We start from the raw sequence: 21,491 nt of genomic DNA, 5'->3' as shown, positions 1-21,491 counted from the left end.
TAGGTCTATAGACGGGGACAAGGAGGCAGTGGGTGTCACCTCATTCTGCAGCCGTGGAGTCCTTTATTCTTTATTGTAAAGAAGCATGGAGCTGGCTGTCATCAAATCCATGCAAACTGGTTTATAGTGTCTGGTTCAATTAAGGGAATTTCTGGGAAGAGTTATGACCAAATAAATAATGTGAGAGATGCAACTCTGAAACAATAATTGTTATTCATCAATCTCTGTTTGCAAGTAGAGATGGAGAGAGAGAAACTTCAAGTGAAGGAGCTCTCCTGGGTGAGATCCTTCACTTCAAACACAGTAAACAACTGTTGTTCTGTGGTGCACATTTTAGTACCTCTAGAGGCAACCTTTCTAAATATTAATAATAATAAACAATCCCCTCCGCAACTGATAGCAGGTGCAGGGATGAACAGAGAGCCCTGGGAGACGGGCTGTGGTCGGCCCTCCTGGATGTGGCGAAGGCCTCCTCAGAAAGGACAAGCTCCAGGACAACAGAATGTGGTCCCCTCACTTCCTGTTTTCAGAAGCACGGAGTGCATATGGCTTCGGGCATGTGAGTTGATTATTAACATGTAAAATGAATCTCTTTAGAGCTCCTTCTAACTATGACACGGTGGTTTTTATTTTGAAAGAAATATGAAACTGCGGAATTAAGAGCTTCCACCACTAACAACTGACATTAAGAGACGCACAGGGGTAAGGATTTGGTGTATAGTTTGAGGTGCCGCTGTATAATATGTGGGATTTTTTTTTTTTTTTTTTTTTTTTTTGCGGTACACTGGCCTCTCACTGTTGTGGCCTCTCCCGTTGCGGAGCACAGGCTTCGGACGCACAGGCTCAGCGGCCACGGCTCACGGGCCCAGCCGCTCCGCGGCATGTGGGATCTTCCCGGACCGGGGCACGAACCCGTGTCCCCTCCATCGGCAGGCGGACTCTCAACCACTGCGCCACCAGGGAAGCCCTATGTGGGATTTTTTGTCTCCTTGCCATTGAGCTGTAGGGTAACAACGGCGAGTGAGCTCGGCTGCAGTGAAGCTGCCGCATGTAAGCCTTGGCCACTCTTGTTCCTGCTCCAATCCTGAGACCGAGAGAGCAGCAGACGACGCACCACTGGAGCTATTTCTAGAGGACTGGGTGGTGTGATGGAAAGGACTTGGACTTTGACGTCAGAGACCTGGTTTTCAGTCCTGACAGTGCTACCCACCAGCTACGTGATTGGGTGACCTGACCTGAATACCCTCAGTTTCCACATCTGCTCAAAATGAGGTTAAAATAACTATCTCAAGTGGTAGTTGGAGGTTTCAGTGAGACAGTGCATGTCAAGTACCCAGTACAGTGCCTGGCATAAAGTCAGCATCTCCAAAATGATAGCTATTATTATTATTATGAATAGCATTATGAATCAGTATTGCGGGGTTCAAATTCGGTAGTCTACAGGACTGAGCAGGGAAGGGGTTTGTCACTGAAATCATCTAGGATGAGGTCGGAAGCATTCCTACAATTCTTGAGAATGGGAACTGCTGAGAACTGCCACGGGAACAGAAACATCTACCTCGGATGCCACGCAAACCTCCATTGGCCTCCATCTGTTTACAACTTCTTGCTAAGTGCTTATGATTCTATCTGGCCTGCTGTCCCTTTCGGAGCACTGACTTCTGCAAAGCGTGATTCTATTTTGTGTGTTGTTGATTTTTTTTAAATCTTTCTACAGTATCAATTACACTGTGAGACTTTTGGGGAAAATCATATATATTTCCTTTCATAATGGGTTTTTTAAAAGGATAACTTGCAAATAGTAAGGCATTCTGAAATTGTTTTTAAATATGCTTAAATTCGACTGTCAGCTTGCCAGGAAGACATGGTCTTAAAGGAAGAAAGCCCCCTCTTTTGGAGTGAGTGCTTGGTATGATGGGCATGAAATGGATGGTTTTCTTTTGCTCGGGTTATACCTCGTGAAATACTGGCACACTTCCACATCCAAGCATGGTGGTTTAACCAGACTGGTAAAAAAAAGGACTCAAGAGAACATCTGAAGGCAAAAAATCAGTATAGGTTTTTATCCTTCCTAGACATGACCATGAGGCCATGGAATGAAGTGAGTGATTCCTAGAAATCAGAGTCCAGGCCTACTGAGTCTTTAAAAAAAATGTTTGTTGTTTACCTTTTTATAGTACTTAGTGGTGTGTCATAAGCCTCTACGTCCTAAGCATCTCATTTTGGCTAATGATGAGATAAAAAAGTATCTAAAAGGGGGGCGCACCATGGCTAGGCTAAAGTAAAAAAAAAAAAACAAAAAATAGAAAACCAGCAACCGTGGTTGGTACAAACTAGTTTCCACCATCATCACTAAGCGCCTATACAAAGTTTGACCGAATGCTCTGCTAGGTCAAATGCTCGCCTAAGAACCTGAGTGGGTGAGCTAGGTTCTCTGGAAGCTGAGAGGTGATTATGGATGGATGTAATATGGTGGCTCTTACACTTTTGTGTGCATAATACCCTTTTTTTGCGATGTGTTACAATCAGGCTCCAGGGTCTTATTCTTAAAAATTCTGAATCAGTAGGCCTCAGATGAGGCCCCGTAACATTTTTTTTTGGAAGCAATTTGCTATATTTTTAAGGGCCACCCTTTGAGAAATGCTGATCTTAGGCTGTCCCTCTGAATGACTCAAGATTCTAAAGCTAACACTTAAGTCTTTCAAAATCAGAAAATTATTGAATGTTAGAACCAGAAGGATCCCAGAGATCATCTAGCCTAGACTTTTCATGTTAGCAACCAAGGGCTGATACAAGAACCTGGGTTTCACAGCATAGGACCTTCCCCAGAACTCTCATTACAGCTCGGCACAGTGGCTAAGAGTCAGACTTCTGGCTTTGCCACTTGGGGTCATGTGACTTGGGCAAGTTGTTTATCACTCTGGACCTCACCTCCCTTGCGGGGGTGACTGTGGTAGTGAGGTGAGCTGGTGCATGGAAAGAACTGTTGGAACGTGACCTGTACCAGGCTGGTCATGCATAAGCTCCAGATTCTTCCAGCAGATAGAGTACAGTGGCTGAAGAAATTTGAAGGGTAGGTGAAAATTACCTGTACTCCCCACTCCCAGCACCTTGCCAGCAGCTTTGAATGAAAGCAAGCTGCCACAGGTACAGGTATTTTTAGGTTAACACATATTAGCAGTAAAAGTGTCAACTAAAGTCCCAGCTCTGACTTTGCCAGTGCTCTCACTAGCACCTTGCACGAGAGGGTCTCTCAGAGCAGGATTCAGTAACCCTCACAGTCAGCCTCAGGTGACCACAGGGCCTCCGGACAGAGGCTGAGCACAAAACTGGTAGGGATCAGGCCTTCAGCACAGCCCTGGGGATTGCATATTCAGGACATGGGATTTGCTAGATTCTTCTAGCAAGTGGGAAGTGTGTCTCGAAAGTTTAAAGGCAGGCTACATATCAACGAGGGTCCATTTATTACATTTATCATGAAAGGCAACAAGTCAGTAATTTCATCAATAAAAACCTATTTCTGGGCTTCCCTGGTGGCGCAGTGGTTGAGAGTCCGCCTGCCGATGCAGGGGACGCGGGCTCGTGCCCTGGTCCGGGAAGATCCCACATGCCGCGGAGAGGCTGGGTCCGTGAGCCATGGCCGCCGAGCCTGCACGTCCGGAGCCTGTGCTCCGCAACGGGAGAGGCCACAACAGCGACAGGCCCGCATACCCAAAAAAAAAAAAAAAAAAAAAACCTATTTCTGAATTCATTATGCTAATTAGTAAAGTCTCTGGTTGATAGAGATATAGATAACAAAAGCATCTGTTGTAGCTGCCTCTGGAGTATTTTCTTTTTGATAAAATAATAGCTGAACACTCCAGTGAGAATTTTCCATGAGAGCAGTGGGCTGTCCTGGGCGCTGAGGTCTACACTAACCATCAGCATAAAATATTTTCAAGTAAATTACTTCTTGTAACAAGCATTTAGCCTATTAAGTACCCAATTAATCTCCATTGTTATTATTATTATTACTAATTGAAAACATGTTGAATAGAGAAACAATTTAACAAGTAAATCAACAAAAGGTATAGAAACTCTATTATATAAGCTGGATTAATAAAATCTAAATGGAGGTGACCTGACTGCACTTCAAGAATTATTCCAAGTCTTAAATTAGGTCTGGTTCTTACATGGTATCAGAAATTTCGGTTAAAGTTTCGTGAAAAACGGACAGCAGTAGCCGAAGCCTACACGGTAACTATTTGAGAAAGGGGGTAAAATTTCACCAAGCAAGACTTGAAGTAGTATTTTTCAGACCTTGGATCACGACCCATTAATGAGTTGCTGAATCAGTGTAATGCGTTTTGATCTAGCACTTGGCTAGAAGATGGAATGTATCACGAGAAGTGAGAGTGAATGTTGTTTTGTCAAACTTTTACACACATGCAAATGTTTTCTGGATCACACTGTAAAAGGTATTTCTAACTGCAGGTTGTGGTTAAAAATGTCTGACAGTCCCCGGCACAGGAAACGTGGAGAAGGAGCAGAAATGAGCGAGCACCAGGGCATTGGTCCTGGTGAACACCGCACACTGCGAACACCTCCTGCAGTATCGTTCAGAAGAATGGTACCTGAGCATCAGGCTAGGAAATCCTCAAAGAGGTTTTAATGTCTTTCATTTGATACTTATGCAGAACCTGGGGACTTTCTAAATTTTTATTACGAAGTCTGGATATGCTAGTGATGAAGTTCAGACACCAAATACAGAATCAAAAATTCAAAACAAAGTAATCTGCAAAGCTCCAAACATAAGTGTATCACTTTGTTCGAGAACTTGCATCTCTCTCTTTCTTTATGTGGATCAGAAAACAGTACAAAAGGACAGACACTACCCAACTTGTTTTCACTATGGTGGTAAATCCTACTGGGCCTTTAATTTCAGTGGCATCTTTAAGACTCTGTCAGATGCCAGATGAATGGATAAAGAAGAGGTATATATATATACAATGGAATATTACTCAGCCATAAAAAAGAATGAAATAATGCCATGTGCAGCAACATGGATGACCCTGGAGATTATCATACTAAGTGAAGTAAGTCAGACAGAGAAAGACAAACACCATATGATATCACTTATTTGTGGAATCTAAAATATGATATAAATGAACTTGTTTACAAAACAGAAACAGACACACAGACACAGAAAACAATCTTATGGTTACCAAAGGGGAAGTGGGGGAGGAAAGGATAAATTAGGAGTATGGGATTAACAGATACACACTACTATACATAAAACAGATAAACAACAAGGATCTACGATATAGCACAGGAAACTATATTCAGTATCTTGTAATAACCTATAATGGAAAAGAATCTGAAAAAGAATATATGTATATATATATATAGAGTCACTTTGCTGTACACCTGAAACTAACACAACATTGTAAATCAACTATACTTCAATTAAAAAAAAAAATCTGTCAGGTGGTAGAGGACCCCATACTGTCTTTCCTTAAAGAACTGAAACGCCAAGAGCAAACTGCAGGACAAAAAATATATTTACGCTTATGCCTCAGAGACAAACTTCTATTTTCTGTCTTTACCCAGGACTTCGATTTCTACTGTGATAGTTTGTTGTTAAACAGCATTATGGTTCTCAGTTTGCAAGAACAGAGTGCAGACACTGATGCCCCTGAAAGGTAAGGGCTGGCCCATCAAGACACACTTTAACTACAATATAACCTTTTGTTAATAAAGAAAATACAAGGACTGTGTGCCAGTTTATGACAGGCCATAAGGAATACATACATATGGCCACAATTACAGATAGTGAAGATTTTTAAACTGTCTTATAGCTAGCAATGGAATCAGAAGTCATTTTCTTTTTTTAAACAATCAATAAAATGATTCAAACCCACACTGAGAGTGTACACTGAAAACACTCAGAATCAGTCTAGCACTTCTGGGTCTTCAAAGAGCTTTCACATCCTATTGTCCAGTGCAGCTCTGGAAGCAGGAGACCTGGAATCTAGTTAGTTATATGCCCTGGCATAAATTTTTAGAATTTTTTCTACGCTTCACGTCTTTGTATGAAAAATAAGATAATAATTACTGATTTGCTAATATTCAAGGTTATTTAGGTAACAAGAGTTAAGGGGTTAAAGGCTTTAAAAAAGTGCTTCTCAATTGTGGGGCAGTTTCATCAAGATAATAGTTTTTATGTGCCAAATAGAATTGCAGAGAAGCTTTAGGGGGAAAGAAAAACAGAAATGCAAACTTTCCTATTTCAATTCCATTTCCTCTGGAGAAAATAACCCAGATGTTATTAAATGATCTTTTCAGCCCAAGCTGCAGGGTAATCCTTTAGCACTCTTGAAAAGCTTCCAAGTAAAATTGAAAATGAGATCCTTTTCAGAGTTTGTGTCTCCTATGAAACTCTTTGGAGAGTATGAAGATAATTTTTAGCCTCTTTAGGAAGATGTAACAGTCATATTTCCTTTCTTGTAATATTGTAACATTATTTACATAGCCGTTCCTTTCAAGAACTCTTTTCCTTTTCACACATAGCAGGGAAACTGTTACCTTATAGAATGGTGGTAATATCAGTCACTGAGCAAAAGACTCATAGGAACTTAAAACTGGAAGGAATCTCAAGTATCATCTCTTCCATCTTCTCATTTTACAGATTTGGAAATTGAGGCTGATAGCAGTTAAGTGATTTGTTCAGCTTTTGGTGAGAGAACTGCAACTTGAATCCCAACTAGAATCAGGTATGTATTCTTTCCACTCTTTCCAGAATCCTATGTCTATCAAAAAGCTATATGCTTTTTGCTTAACGCATAGTTTCTTATCACAGCTCAGCTGTGTAACTGCAAGCGTAGACTCATAATGAAGTTCAATGTGAGGGAAAGATGCCTTGATTGGTCTTTGTACACAAATGTCTATAAATGGTAAGACCCATAGTGGACTTTTAATACACATTGATCACGACACTCTATTTAAAACTTAAAGAGCATTCTTTCAATTCAGAAAAGCTTTTGGACACAAACAACTGGTCTCACAACTGATTGCCAGTTGTCAGTTGACATGCTCTAGGAGTATACGCTTTCATTTTGCCATTTGGAAACATGAAAAACTAATATAAACATACACTCACTTAAGGATCTCAAACATCCTTAAACATTCTCTTTCTAGGAATAGTGAGAAAGCTTTCTATATATATTAGAACTCTAGATACCAAAGTGATTTGAACACTCAAGAGAAAAAGATAAATAAAATAAAAGTAAAATACTAATTCCACAGGGTCCCTCGGATCGAATTTCTTTTGTGATGAGCTCTGTTGACTGAGTGAGCACTGAACCGTTGGTAACTAGGGTGCAAGCTGTTCTCCCACCTCTGCTATGTAAAGTGTCTTCTCATCATTATACAAAAATCACCATCAAACTAGAAAACAATTTGGGAGAGTTCATGGCTTTTGGAGCAACCCACAGCCAGTAATGCTGTCTTGACAAAATATAATTATCTCCAACCCTGAGGTGCAACTACAGGAGAGCAGCAAACAAGCCCTGTAGTATTGTTTCAGATGAAGCACAGTGAAAGCTCTGCACTTCCTCCGGGCCTCCGCTTTCTTCCTGAACGAACTCCAGGGAATGGCATCATGTCAGGCTTTCCAGATGGATTATGTGAAGCCATAGCTCAATGTCATTTTCAATAGGAAGCCTCATAATTAAAGGTCAAATAGTCACTTCATCTGCAATCAATCAGTAGAAAAAGTACTAATACGAAGAACTAATCTATCAATGGCAAATGCACTAATAAAAGCAATGAATCAAATTCAGCATATGTGTAGATGCAAGTACATTGAAGAGACTGAGACAGGGCAAAAGCAAGAACAAAAAAATAAATTTCAAGTGTATGTACAAGAGAACTTTCAGAAGGCTTCTCAAAGCCAGAGTTTTCATCTTCGGTTCATTAGTTACCTGGGTATCACCGGGCCTGCAATAATTTATTCTGAAATACAAATACTGGATATAATAATAAAAAATGTTATTTCATAGGGCTTTCTTAATGTATTCTATTTGAGATGTTATGTGTGTGTGTGTGTGTGTGTGTTTAAAATCACTAGAAGAAATATTTTGACAGTGATCACAAAAGGGATAGATATATTTTCTACATGCCAAATAGATGCATTTTAATCTGTTGTATTTCATCTTGAAGTAAGAGCAGTATAACTCTGAGTGATATTACCTGAAATTTGCACCCTGCTTTCTGGAATATGAATTTTTCACACTTATTGTGATGTTCTTTCATTGCTATGCAGATGAGAAGTTCCATTAGGATAATTGTCGGCCTGTAGCTCAGGTCACTGCCAGGCATATCCTCTGTACCAGAGATGTCAGGTCACCAGTAGAAACATGAATTGGATCTTGTGAAAACTGATACACTAAATTTATAGGGCTTAACAAGTCCATTCAAGCAACAGGACCCAAACACCCCTTGTTGTATGTAGAAATAAGGGTGCTCCTGGGACAAGGGTGATCCGTGCCATCTCACTGAGATAAGGAAGCAGCAAAGAGGTCATTTTTATAAATGCTACCTAGGAGATTGCAGGCAGGAAGCCAGGTCTGATCCCAGCATGATAGAATAGCCTAGCTCGAAGTAAAATTCCCTAATCTAAGAGCTACGGAAACAGGCGTGGGGATGTCTCAGTGGAAGAGTCAGGATGAGTATTTAGGTCTTGCAATTCCAAGAAAGCATAGGTCTACCATGTTATGGAAATAACTAAGGATTTACACTACGATGGTTACTTAGATACCACATTAGTATTTTACTGGAGGACCCAAGTATCTATTTCATGGGCGAACATTGCAAAAGCAAAATGCAAAAGCAGAAGTCCAAGTTAACCCAAACATTTTTAGCACAACAGCTACTTTTGATCGACGTTCAGAGCACCTGTTTGCCTGAAAATTAGAAAGCATCAAGGACAGAAGGATATGGCTTTGAGATTAAAAAAATGAAAAGAAAAAAAAAAAGATAGGATGGGTAGGTATTCTGCTTACAGAAAAGAAAAGAATACTGATCACAGTGCAGTATGCTTCTCGGGTAGCATACTCGGGTTCACCACCGCCAGCTCCAAGCACAGGAGAAAATCATGGAGAAACAAACACAACCCATTTTGGTTGTCCTGACAAAAGCAAATCCTAGGGGTGGGGCAGGTTTGAAAGGCCACCGCAGAAATGAGGAAGCATATGTGGTGCAGCCAGGACTCAGCATCTGCTCTAACGACACAGGCTCTTTTGGTCCCTGACTCGTGACCTCTGAGGTGCCTGGCAGCGTCCGCCTCTGGCCTCCCTACCTTTGTAACAGCCCCTTCCTTTTCAAGAGACCTGGAGCACCGGGTATCACATCACAACGACCGCATGCAGGAGGAAGTGCAAGATGATTTCTCTGAGGTCAACAGTTAAACCACACCTGTTACATGAACATCTACGGGACCGGGGTCAGGCGACTGGAACCCTGGGAATGGTAATACCATCATAACCAATACAGTTAATAATAACTAATAACAGCTGCTGCTTTAAGGGTATGTGTTATGCGCCAGGCAGCACACCGAGCTCTCTAGGTGGGCACTCTCATTTCGTCCACAGCAATCCACACACAGCACAATTACTGAACACATTCTGTCATGTACTGACTTGTATTAGGTACAAGTCCTGTGCTGGGTACTTAACAAATTTTATCTTTAATATTTACAGCAGCCTTAAGGATTAAGAAAAGGTAAGAAAATGGCTTACAAAGTGAGAAAGCTAAGGTTCAGGGAGCTTAAGTGATTTGTCCAGGATCACAAAATCAGGACTGAAATGTGGCTTCCAAAAAGCTCTTTCAAATTCTATTTGGTGATGATTATAAAGAAAACCTAACAGTCATAATGCAACGTATGGACAGTATATATATATTTTTTCTTCAAATAAGCTGACCCCCTAGATAGCAATTGCTTCTTTAAGAGTAGGTCCAATTTCTAAATCATTTCCCAAACTTTGCAAGACTGAAAATAATTCTATTAGACAAATATGTTTGGGGCTAGTAAAACCATTATGAAATCTCTTCGTTTCCTAGTTTACAGACTGAACTTTAACACGAGCAGACTTAGAGCAATGTCATTCTCTTTAGTCAGTCACATCAAAATGTAATGGAATTTTTAAAACTAGTTTTACCACAATGTGCCTACTACCCCAAGGAGTTTGTTAATGATGTATATTTCAATAAAGTTTCTCATTACTTAATGACTTTTAATGACTAAAAACATGGATTCCAGATGTCTTGGACAGGTTATTGGGATAATGTCATTAAACTGGATAAAGCTAAGTAGAAAATAGCACTTTTCTTGATCTATTTTTGTCCATTAAATACGTACTTATTTCATTTTAGGTGCTGATCAGATTGAGTTAATGACAACTATGTCGTGTTTCTTTATAGAAATAACATTCTGAAATGAACTTCAAACTAATGTCAATATCAAACTAGAGTAATAACATTATTTCCACCTTGCTCCAAGCTTCCAGAAAATATAAGGTGACATTTCCCAGGGGTCACTCTAGAGCCTTCCAAAACCAAGTTTGTGCTCATTGCACCCCCCGCCCCCAACTACACACCCCCAGACTTTTAGCATGAACATTCTACATTGAAAATCTTCGATGAGAATCGAATACGTGATTACAAATAAAGTTAAATCCTACACTATTAAATTTAGGCCCTCAAAAATGGGTTCAATCCAGTGATGGTATTTCAAAGCTATGACCCATCCTCACTTTGCTACTGTTCTTTAGGTGACAGAGTGGAAAATACCCCCATTCCATTTAATTTGAAGAGTTGTTTGAATTTCAAAATCATAAGATGCAATTATCTGAGGGTAATATTAAGTTGGTTTTTAAGTCTGTGGGTCACTTACCCAATGTGAGGGATTTGTGTGTAGAACAGAACATGACAGCCACAGTGTCTGCTGGTGTGAAACCTGAATTATTCCTAGTGGCAAAAGAAAAAAAGTGTTTTACAAATAAAAAGCATATTTAATACATCCTCAATCAAATGTAGTACCTACCTTTGTGCTAACATCCCTTTGATCAGTCCTGGTGACAGAAGTTAATTCTATACCCAAATGTACAGAAATGTCCAAATTTCTTTTTAGAGAATAATTTCTGAGTCGTTTATCCATGAAAAGGAGACAGTCTTAAAAATGTGTGGTGGAGGTCTTCTAAAATTACATATGTAATCAGCTTGTGGCAAGACTTCATAAAAATCACACAGCAAGGAAAGTTAGCACAGTCACTAGGCCATCACTTGATTTTAACCCAGTGGCTTGAAAAGAGTTAATGTATTTCAAAAAGGCTTCCCTCAAGGAGCAACACATCCCTCTGGCAGCAAACAACGGCCTTTGAGAAATACACGGTATGAACAAAAGTTTAACACCATATGTTTTAGTAAAAATAATAAATTACCAATTTTTATCCGTTACTATGTATCAGGTGTTCCCTTAAGGTCTTTGCATATAAAGACAAAAACCCTATCAGGTAGGCAGTACAATATCATTATTTACAGATGAGAAAACTGAGGCACACAGAAGTTATGTAACCTACCCAGGACCCCATAGCTAGGAAGTGACAGAGCCAGGATTTAAATCAAGTCTGGCTCCTGTGCCTGCGCTTAACTGCCATTGTTTTATTGTTATATGTTAAGGATAAAAAAAATCTTGTGTAGTCAAAATCCATTAAATGTTATGGGCATCAGTACTGGTGAATATCATATTCAGATTTCCTATTTTAGATCATAAAGATTTAGAGAACCAGGAACCAAAAAGGTTAGAAATGTAAGTATTATTATTGCATCCTTGATATGTTAGAAGCTATTCCTTCCTGCACCATCAGTGTTTGAAGATATAGTGAGTCTGTTCATTCCCGCCCTGAACTCAGACAAGAGGGCTAGCAAATGGAAAAACGGTCTAGAACCCGACTGCATGCATATAGTTGTAGATGTAGCAATCTAACCAATTGTCAAGGATGTCTAAAGAAAGAGACCCCACCGTTTCCCTTAGTAACCTCATCCTTGTATACAACTTTCACTGGCAGAAAAAGCTTCCCTCAGCAGATCCCACATCCTGTTTCTTTGTCATGTACTCACTGGAGGGGAGCAGGACCCTCTCCTCCACCACCTGCTCCTCTGTACGTATGTTAAGAGAATATTTAAATTGCCCTTTAGTCTCCTCTCCTTTGAAAAATCATGTAAGCTCATGTTTCCTAACCAGTCTTACCTGCAGCCATTTTTTTTTTTTTTTTTTTTTTAAATAACATCTTTCCAAACTGAATTTTTGGTCTCACCTCAGTTGAAAGAGAAGGAGGGAGGGAGACAGAGAGAGAGAGAGAAAGAAAGAGAGAGAGAAAGGGAGAGAGAGTCTCTAGAGAGGATGTTTTGGTTCTGAAGGGGAGGATGATCTCAAGCTTGGCAGGGGGGTAGGGGATGATGATGAAGCCTGTAGAGAACTTCTTGGAGGAAATTACAATTGAGCTAGGCTTTAAAGAACAGGTTTAGACATGCGCAGATGCGGATTTTAGGTAAGGGAGAGCAGAACGGAAGCATGCAAGTGCAGGCGGCAGTTGGCAAAGCGCAGACTCTCCAGGCTGACTTGTGCACTCGCTCACGTCCAGGAGCGTGGACTCCGTAAGATAGGATAAGGGGAACTACTGAAGGACATGGGACAGTAGAATGGCATGGTCAGACCCGTTCTTAAGGAAGAGTAGTCACACAGCCCAGTATAAGGCTAAGTTGATGAGCCCAGGCAGGGAGCAGAAAGCTATGAGGGCCTGAAGAATCACAGTGAGTACAGGAGCTGGTGGTAAGAGACATGAAGATAGAATTAGAAGAACTTGTCAACTGGCAACTTCTACGAAATATTCCCTCCCAGCAGCTTAAGAGCACAGGCAGTGCGGGAAACACATTGGAATTTAAATCCAGACCATCCTTTTGCTTAGATATAAAATGGGGATAATACTGTCTGCCTCTTAGGGTCATTGTGAGGATAAATGCCAATGTCTGTTAAGAACTGGGCACATAGCAAGTGTTTAAAAATGCTAGTTTAGGGCTTCCCTGGTGGCGCAGTGGTTGAGAGTCCACCTGCCGATGCAGGGGACACGGGTTCGTGCCCTGGTCCGGGAAGATCCCACATGCCGCGGAGCGGCCGGGCCCGTGAGCCATGGCCGCTGAGCCTGCGTGTCCAGAGCCTGTGCTCCGCAACGGGAGAGGCCACAACAGTGAGAGGCCTGCGTACCGCAAAAAAAAAAAAAAAAGCTAATTTACACTTTTATTGTTATTGTTGCCTTGAGAGAAGAGAGATCGAAGAGAAATTAGAAACTTTGAGAGAATTATCAAAGCATTAATGGAAACAAGGAAGCCCAGTAGGGTCTGGGCAGGAGACCCAGGAGTTGAGGTTTAAGTTTACTGAATTTGCAGTAGTGAAGGGGGCTGTGTTTTCAAGAAATCTGGTGAAGAGAAGAAAAGGGCCATGGAGACGAACCTGTTTATACATAGAAAGTGATGATACAGCAGGTAGAAATAATGGACGAAACCACATCCTCAAAGGGGCCTGAGAGGATGAGACTGAGATTGGCTGGAGAGAAGTGTCCTACAGTCTGAGAGGCTGTGAGCTGGAAGCAAAAGAAGACAAGGTGAGTAAAAAATACAGAAAATTTTCAGGTGGAGAATAAGAAAGTGGAGGAAATCTGCATCAGAGAGTTTACTTTCTGTGCAAAGCGTGAGGCACTTCATTCATCTAGAGAAGTCTGAGGGAATACTGAGGCCTGAGAAAAACTTGACATAAGCAGACTGGGGAATATGACCTACGGTCAATTCACAATGAATAAAAAATGTCTCCAGGAATGAATGCCCAGCTGTGATTGTGGAACACGTGGCAGAGCCAGCTGGCCTAGTCCGGGGTCTTTCTCCGGCAATGCTCTGGTGTCAATAACACTGCAAAGGCCTTTGAGGGGTTCGGCTGCCCTTGTTTGCAACCAGTTGTTGCTGCATCTGGATTTAGGCAGTTTGGTTTTCTTCCAAGGGAGTCCGGCAGTACACTTCTTCTTTGGTGAACGCTGTTCTGCTTGACCCATTTCTAATGTGTCTAGATCTCTCTGGCCAAGAAAGCTCTGATTTAATCTGGCGCTGGCTGCCATGTTGGAGCAGCATTTCCAGTGTGGCGAAAGAGGATGTTTGCAAGATATGCTTACTTGTCCTCTGCTCCGGGGTAAAGAGACCGAAGGTAAGCCCACACGAAGTGGGTTGGAACACTGCCCTAGGGTCCTACTGACACAAAGCCCTTCAGTGGGGAGAGAGAATCAGGAGGTAAAGATGGAATGTTTGAGGTTAAAAACAATATTCCATCTAAATAGGGCTGACTTATACTCTATGTCTACAGTAACAGACTGTTCCACATCACAGGTCTTGGAGAAGCCAGCAGAGAACGTGCTCACTTAACCTTCCATCCAATATAAGGAGGAAGAGGATGAGGATGGTGAGTAACCACAGCAGTAAACATTAAAGAAATTTTTTTCTATCATAAATATATATTTTAATTGAAGTATAGTTGATTTGCAGTCAACAATTTTTTTTTTTTTTTTGCCGTACGCGGGCCTCTCACTGTCGTGGCCTCTCCCGTCACGGAGCACAGGCTCCGGACGCGCAGGCTCAGCGGCCATGGCTCACGGGCCCAGCCGCTCCGCGGCACGTGGGATCTTCCCGGACCGGGGCACGAACCCGCGTCCCCTGCATCGCCAGGTGGACTCTCAACCACTGCGCCACCAGGGAAGCCCTGCAGTCAACATTTATTGAGCACTTTGCTAAGCACTTTGCATCCAGTTCTTCTTTCTTCGTAGAACAGCCTTATACGGTAACAGTATTTTGGTCTTGTTTTTCCGAAAAGGGATCTTGAAGCACAGTTGCCTCAAGTCACACAGCTAATAAGGAGGCTGCCCCAAATTGTGAAGACAAGTTTGCCTTCTGAGAAGAACATTATAAAAACTCAAAACCATAACCAAAATCACCACACAATTTAGTGGATGAGAGCAGCCATCCTGGTAACTAACCCTCCCTCACCCATGCTCTGTTCAGGGGTGGTTAAATGGTGAAATGTCATGACAACACACAGAAGAACAAAGTATCCCATACATTATATTAAGTGATAATGGCTATAATTATTTTCAGTGATTATCATCTCTACTGTGCTCACATTCTTGAAAGGAATCACATTACTATTTATTTTCAAACTCTACCTTATCTCTATTTAATATTGATTTTCTTTTTATCTTGTTTTTATAATTCTTTTGATTACTTTGGCGTCCCTCGAGATGTTTATTTCCTTTTCTTCCCAACTGGTCTTTTTATTCTCGCACAAAGCTTTCATTCAGTGTTTTCCACATAATATTTATTTTGCCTTCCTTTGAGTACCCACAAAGGAAAATATGTCAAAAGGTTTTACTAGCAGAATTACAGAATGTGGAGCAGAAAGGGTCCTCTGAGATAGTCCCGTCTAAGCCCACTGTTTTTACAGGGGGATACTTCCACGTGAAATACTTTCCTTTGTTAACCTCTGTACCTGTGTGGCATTTTTTTTTTTTTTATAACAGAACATGGTTTAAAAATCTTTACCTGGGCTTCTCATCTTCTTTTTTTTGAAATTTTATTTCATTTTTTTTATACAGCAGTTTCTTAGTTATCTATTTTATACATGTTAGTGTATATATGTCAATCCCAATCTCCCAGTTCATCCCATCACCCCCGCCCAACCCTGCTTTCCCCCCTTCGTGTCCATACGTTAGTTCTCTACATCTGTGTTTCTATTTCTGCTTTGCAAACCGCTTCATCTGTACCATTTTTCTAGATTCTATATATATGCGTTAATATACAATATTTGTTTTTCTCTTTCTGACTTACTTCCCTCTGTATGACAGTCTCTAGGTCCATCCATGTCTCTACAAATGACCCAATTTCATTCCTTTTTATGGTTGAGTAATATTCCACTGTATATATGTACCACATCTTCTTTAACCATTCATCAGTCGATGGGCATTTAGGTTGCTTCCATGACCTGGCTATTGTAATTAGTGCTGCAATGAACATTGGGCTGCATGTGTCTTTTTGAATTATGGTTTTCTCTGGGTATATGCCAGTATTGGGATTGCTGGATCATATGGTAATTCTATTTTTAGTTTTTTGAGGAACCTGCATACCGTTCTCCATAGTGGCTGTGTCAATTTACATTCCCACCAACAGTGCAAGAGGGTTCCCTTTTCTCCACACCCTCTCCAGCATTTGTTGTTTGTAGATTTTCTGATGATGCCCATTCTAACTGGTGTGAGGTGATACCTCATTGTAATTTTGATTTGCATTTCTGTAATAGTTAGTGATGTTGAGCAGCTTTTCCTGTGCCTCTTGGCCATCTGTATGTCTTCTTTGGAGAAGACCTTCTTAGGTCTTCTGCCCATTTTTTGATTGTTTGCTTGTTTTTTTAATATTGAGCTGCATGAGCTGTTTACATATTTTGGAGATTAATCCTTTGTTGATTTGTTTGCAAATATTTTCTCCCATTCTGAGGGTTGTCTTTTCATCTTGTTTATAGTTTCCTTTGCTGTGCAGAAGCTTTTAAGTTTCATTAGGTCCCATTTTTGTCTTTACTCGTTTTAGGAGACCTTGTCTATCACCAGCTGTGTGGCACTAAACAAGTTACCCAGAGCTCTGGCTTAGTTGGCCCATCTCTGAAATGGCTAGGAGACTTCCCAGGAATAACAATGCTCCTCTTCTCTCCTTCCCTCCCTTTCTCCCTCTCCTGCCCTCCAGGTCACCCTCCTTCCCTCCCAGGACTATGGCCTGAGGCTGAATGAGACATCTGGTTGAAAATGTACTGATAAGGGCTAAAGCACCTAATGCAAATATTTATATTTGTTTTCTTCCTTTTCCTTTTATTAATAGTTTCTTTTGTCACTCTAGGGATACTCTAGGTTTCTATTACTCTAGTTATCAATCTACCAAACTATCTTGTATATACTTTTTTAAAAGGCTCCCAATTACTGCTTTATTTTTCTAAGCTTTTTCAACTTTTTTATTCTACCTTTGAAGCTTCTGAAAGTTGCAGAAACCTTAGGTCACTATGGACAGTGGACTCTTGGTTTGATGAATCAACTCCCCATTCCTAGCAACTGTGACAGAGAAACGTCCAAAAGAATATATTGCAAAACTAGAAATGCTAATTCTCTCTCTTCCATAATTAGTTTTTGAAATAACATACGCTACTGTGATATAGCAAATATTTTACAGTAGCTAACATTTCTTGAGCACTTACTGTATACTAGGTATTATGCTGAGGGCTTTATGTGCGTATTATTTAATTCTCCAAATGACCCTATGAAATAGGTACTACTACTATCTCCATTTTATCAATGAGGAAACTGACAAAAGTTACAAAGTTATTAAACAGGATTGAAACTTAAGTCTGTCTGACTCCAGAGTTGGAATTTTTAACCCTGATGCTCTTCTGTGGACAGATAAATGAGAACACAGAATAACAACTCTCAAATGTATTTTAAATATTCAAAGTAGAAGAGGCTCCCCTGCCAGACACAATGACATGCTACACAATGGTAACATGTCAGGTCTGTAAACCTAAGAAATATTAACCAGGTAAACAAGTGTTGCAGGGAAGTTGAATTTTCTAGGCTGGGTCTCTCCTGGTTTATGCTAAACTTCCACCATCAGAGGTCAGTGGCATGCTGTACAAAAAAAGACAGACCGATTTCTATGTTGAGATTTTTGTCTCCGGATATCTGGATTGGTTTTAGCTTTACTGAATTGGCAAGTAAAAGAAAAGAAAAAACCCACCACAGGCCAATTTCACTAATTTTAAGAAGGAAGGAACAAAAAGTAGGAAAAGAAAACTCAGAGAATAAACCAATGGGTCCTAGTTCTAACTCTTGGTATCTTTGACTAATTTGCGTGTGTGTGTGAACTTGGAGAATCCAATTATATGCTCTCTACAAATTCCCCAACCAAAACGAGGATTGTGAACATTAAAAGTAACTGAAGTAGTTTAGTGCAGTGGGAAAAGCACGGGTAAATTCTTTTGGAAATGTCAAATGGAGATGAATTTCAGTTCTAAGTGCAGTATTTGCCATCTGATTTTGGGTAAGTTACTAAACTACTAAAATCTGATTTTAGGCAAGTCCCTAAACTACTCTAAGTGTGGGTCATCACCTGCAAAATAGCAACAAAAATGCATAGTAACCTAGTCTTTTGCTGTCAGACTTACACAAAATAACGTATGCACAATCCCTAGCACAGTGCCTGGCACAGAGTAGGGTTCAATAAATGTTGGTATTTTTCATTCCTCCAATAAAATCCTCAAGTGTTATGGGGTCTTCCAGCATGAAAACAGAATGTGAAAATCATAAATTTTGTCTAATTGAAACATCTCCAAATTTTAATGGCATATTTTGGGGCTACACAACTACTACCCAGGAGCACGATTACAGCTACTCCATATTCTGTTGTTTACCAAAGAACAGGCATGTCTGGCAGTGGGCCAAGCAAGTTCAAGACACAACAGAACTTTAGTGAAGGCAGAATAAGGCAGAATAGAAGGGCCTCAAAACCACAAGGCTTTGTGAAAGTCCAGCCTACTCCATGCTGACAATTCTCACTTCGAATTCAACTAGTTGTGATACTCCCCTCCCCCAGCCCTCCTTCAGCAATCCCAGTAGTGGCTGTTCTGTGCTTTTCAAGGAATTTTTCAGTCACTGACAGTCTGACACCAGACTGGGTCTGAGGATTACTTCGGCCACAAGGACCAGCAAACAAACAGCCAGCGGAAGGCAAACATCTTTTCGAAGGTGACCTAACAAGCCATTTACAAAAAGAACTTTAAAATAGCTCCTACTCTCAGACTTACCCAATTAAGTCACATTTTCTCTGTGACTTAATGGCTCCAGGCTCTACTCTTACTTCATAAATCACAACCACAAGCCTGGGAAAATGCTTCAAATTACACCAATCAATAAATTTTTATTGACTGTTTACAACTGGCCTCGTGCTATAGCAAGTGCTCTAAGAGCCAAGTGCCTAATGTGAGGCCTGAGCCATCCACGCTCTGACGCTATTTCAGGCCCCATAAACAACGCAGGCCCCTTCCCTTGTGGCAGCTCATTGCCAGCACCTGGCATTCAAGGCCCTCACAATCTGGCCCAAACTTACTTTTCCAGTTACTATTATTATTTTTAATTTTCCTCTACTCCTATTGTTCCACCAGGTCTTTGTGTGTGTGTGTGTGTTTGCATGTCTACATTTGCTTTACTATTTCTTCTTCCAAGAACTCCCTCTTTGCATCTGTGTTTGCTGAATAATTAGCTATTCTTTATGACTCATGTCAAATCCCATCTCCTCCATGGAGTCTTGTTCTACCACTCTCTTTGGGAGTGCCTTCTTCTTTGAATTGACTCCAGGTTGTGTTACTGTCACACTAAGAGAACACTCAGTTACCAATGCATATATCTAGTCTATAAACTCATACGGGATCAAAATCATTATTTGTGGTATTCACTGTGGTAACTTTCTCCTACCAAAGGCTTAAGTCATATCTGTTGAATGTATAATACTGGTGGAAGAAGTGAGGCTTTAAGAACAGGAAAGATGAACTAGGACATGGAGACGAATTTTGACATGGGGTCAGCCTAAGCAAGGGACAGAAATGAGAATGCTCGAGGTTCTTCCAGGGAACAGCAATGATTTTTACCTCAACCTAAAGCTTAGATAGTGTGAATGCTAGTAGTGGTTCACTTAGCCCCCCAAAATGAACCTGATTCTGCAGGCACTGGCTGACCATTGAAGGTCTCTGAACAGGAGACCTATTATCAGGACTCTGAGTTATTGGAAGCAGTATGAAATACACAAGAAAAGTTCAGTCTGGAAATGAAGAATAACGGTAAGACATGCATGGCAACAGTCTAGGGAGAAAGAGGCAGCGAGAGCCTGAATTAGGGAAGAGACTTGGAAAGCACCGAGGTAGGATCAAGACATTGAAAAAATAATAATGTGAAGGATTCCAGTCTGAGTAACTCCGTGGATGGTAGTTCCATTAAAAAATATGAGAGAAAGAGGAAGTACTGGGGGAAAAGATTAATTCCATTTTGAATACTTTGAGTTTAGTGCAGTGGAAAAAGCACGGGTGAGTGTGAGGTCTTGTTAAGACAGTCAGGTGAAGATATCCAAATGGTAAGTGACGAGCAGTGCCAGAGCTCCAGAAAACAGTGCAGTGGAAGCTCTAGGCTTCATCCGCAGGAAGCTGAGAGCTCGAGCCAGCAGAACGGAGGAGGCCGCCTCCGCACAAAATGTGAATAATGAAACGCGGACCAAGAACAGATCCTTTGGTAACTTCTACAACTTGAAGGCGGCAGGAGCAAGATACGACAGTTGGGAGACAGGAGACCAAGTAGAAGAATGTAGGGGCCTGGAAGCCAAGTAAAGAGCATGATTCGTCAATTAGGAAATTAACAACAAGAGATACCAGATCACTTACCTCGTTGAAAAGATGAATGTTAAAAGCATAAAACTCAGCTGAATGGAACAGACTGAAGAAAAAACAAAAAGATTAAATCTAAATTAGCACTGTAAAATCAGTATCTGTAACATACTTACTGGTATGCTTCATTTAATCTGAAACTTATGGGAATTCAAATAGAAAAATAAACAAACGGATAAGTGAAACACACACACACTGCTAAACTGACAGAATCATTTAAACTAGTGGGACTCAACTTGTTCTTTTTATTTTATTTTTTCCATGCCTCGCAGCATGCGGGATCTTAGTTCTCCAACCAGGGATCGAACCCGGGCCCCCTGCAGTGAAAGTGCACCTGGGCCCCCGGCAGTGGAAGCGTAGAGTCTTAACCACTGGACTACCAGGGAAGTCCCTCAACTTGTTCTTAGTGAAGATATCCTCAGATATAACCTATGATATTTGCTACTCGGGGTAACTCTAAAACCCTCTTTGATTTAAAGTTTGGTTATTTGTTCAATTTCGGAAGAGCTGGTTTGTACTATGAATAATAGCAAATAGCATAAATGTGGTAGCATATAACATATATTTTGGAATGACTCATGTTGATTTTAATAAGAAAACATTCTTTGATATTATAATTACCAAAGTAATCTTTGGTATTACTGGGTAAATAGAACAAAAGGTTTTGGACTCTAGCAGTTACTTGCATTTTATAGCCTGCTGCTTCTTAAAATGAAACGATATTACTTTGGGTATATTTTAATAGAAAACATTATGTAAATAGTCACATTTGAACCAATGCAGCCAATCACTATACTTAGAAAACGACAGTACCATAGATTATAAATCCTACTTTTAATTCACAATAAAGGGTAAGATTAGCTTCAAGTTACAATAAAATAAATTGGCAAAAAAGTGCTCA

At 40.6% G+C, this 21,491-nt stretch overlaps 1 protein-coding gene across 3 annotated transcripts in view; it reads right to left on the bottom strand.

Annotated features, from left to right (window-relative positions):
- Positions 1-21,491, bottom strand: part of SLC10A7 (solute carrier family 10 member 7) — a 253,930-nt gene that overhangs the window by 29,696 nt on the left and 202,743 nt on the right. For all 3 annotated transcript variants that reach the window (XM_032633372.1, XM_032633374.1, XM_032633373.1), the window contains 2 exons: positions 20,588-20,639; positions 10,931-11,004 (listed from right to left, as the gene is read on the bottom strand). In XM_032633372.1, coding sequence (XP_032489263.1) covers positions 10,931-11,004; positions 20,588-20,639 — 126 coding nt within the window. The remainder of the gene's footprint in view (positions 1-10,930; positions 11,005-20,587; positions 20,640-21,491) is intronic.

The sequence above is a fragment of the Phocoena sinus genome, chromosome 5, assembly GCF_008692025.1.
Source record: "Phocoena sinus isolate mPhoSin1 chromosome 5, mPhoSin1.pri, whole genome shotgun sequence".
Taxonomy (NCBI): Eukaryota; Metazoa; Chordata; class Mammalia; order Artiodactyla; family Phocoenidae; genus Phocoena; species Phocoena sinus.
The sequence above is the reverse complement of the archived record's forward strand: the minus strand, read 5'-3'. Positions and strand labels throughout refer to the sequence as shown.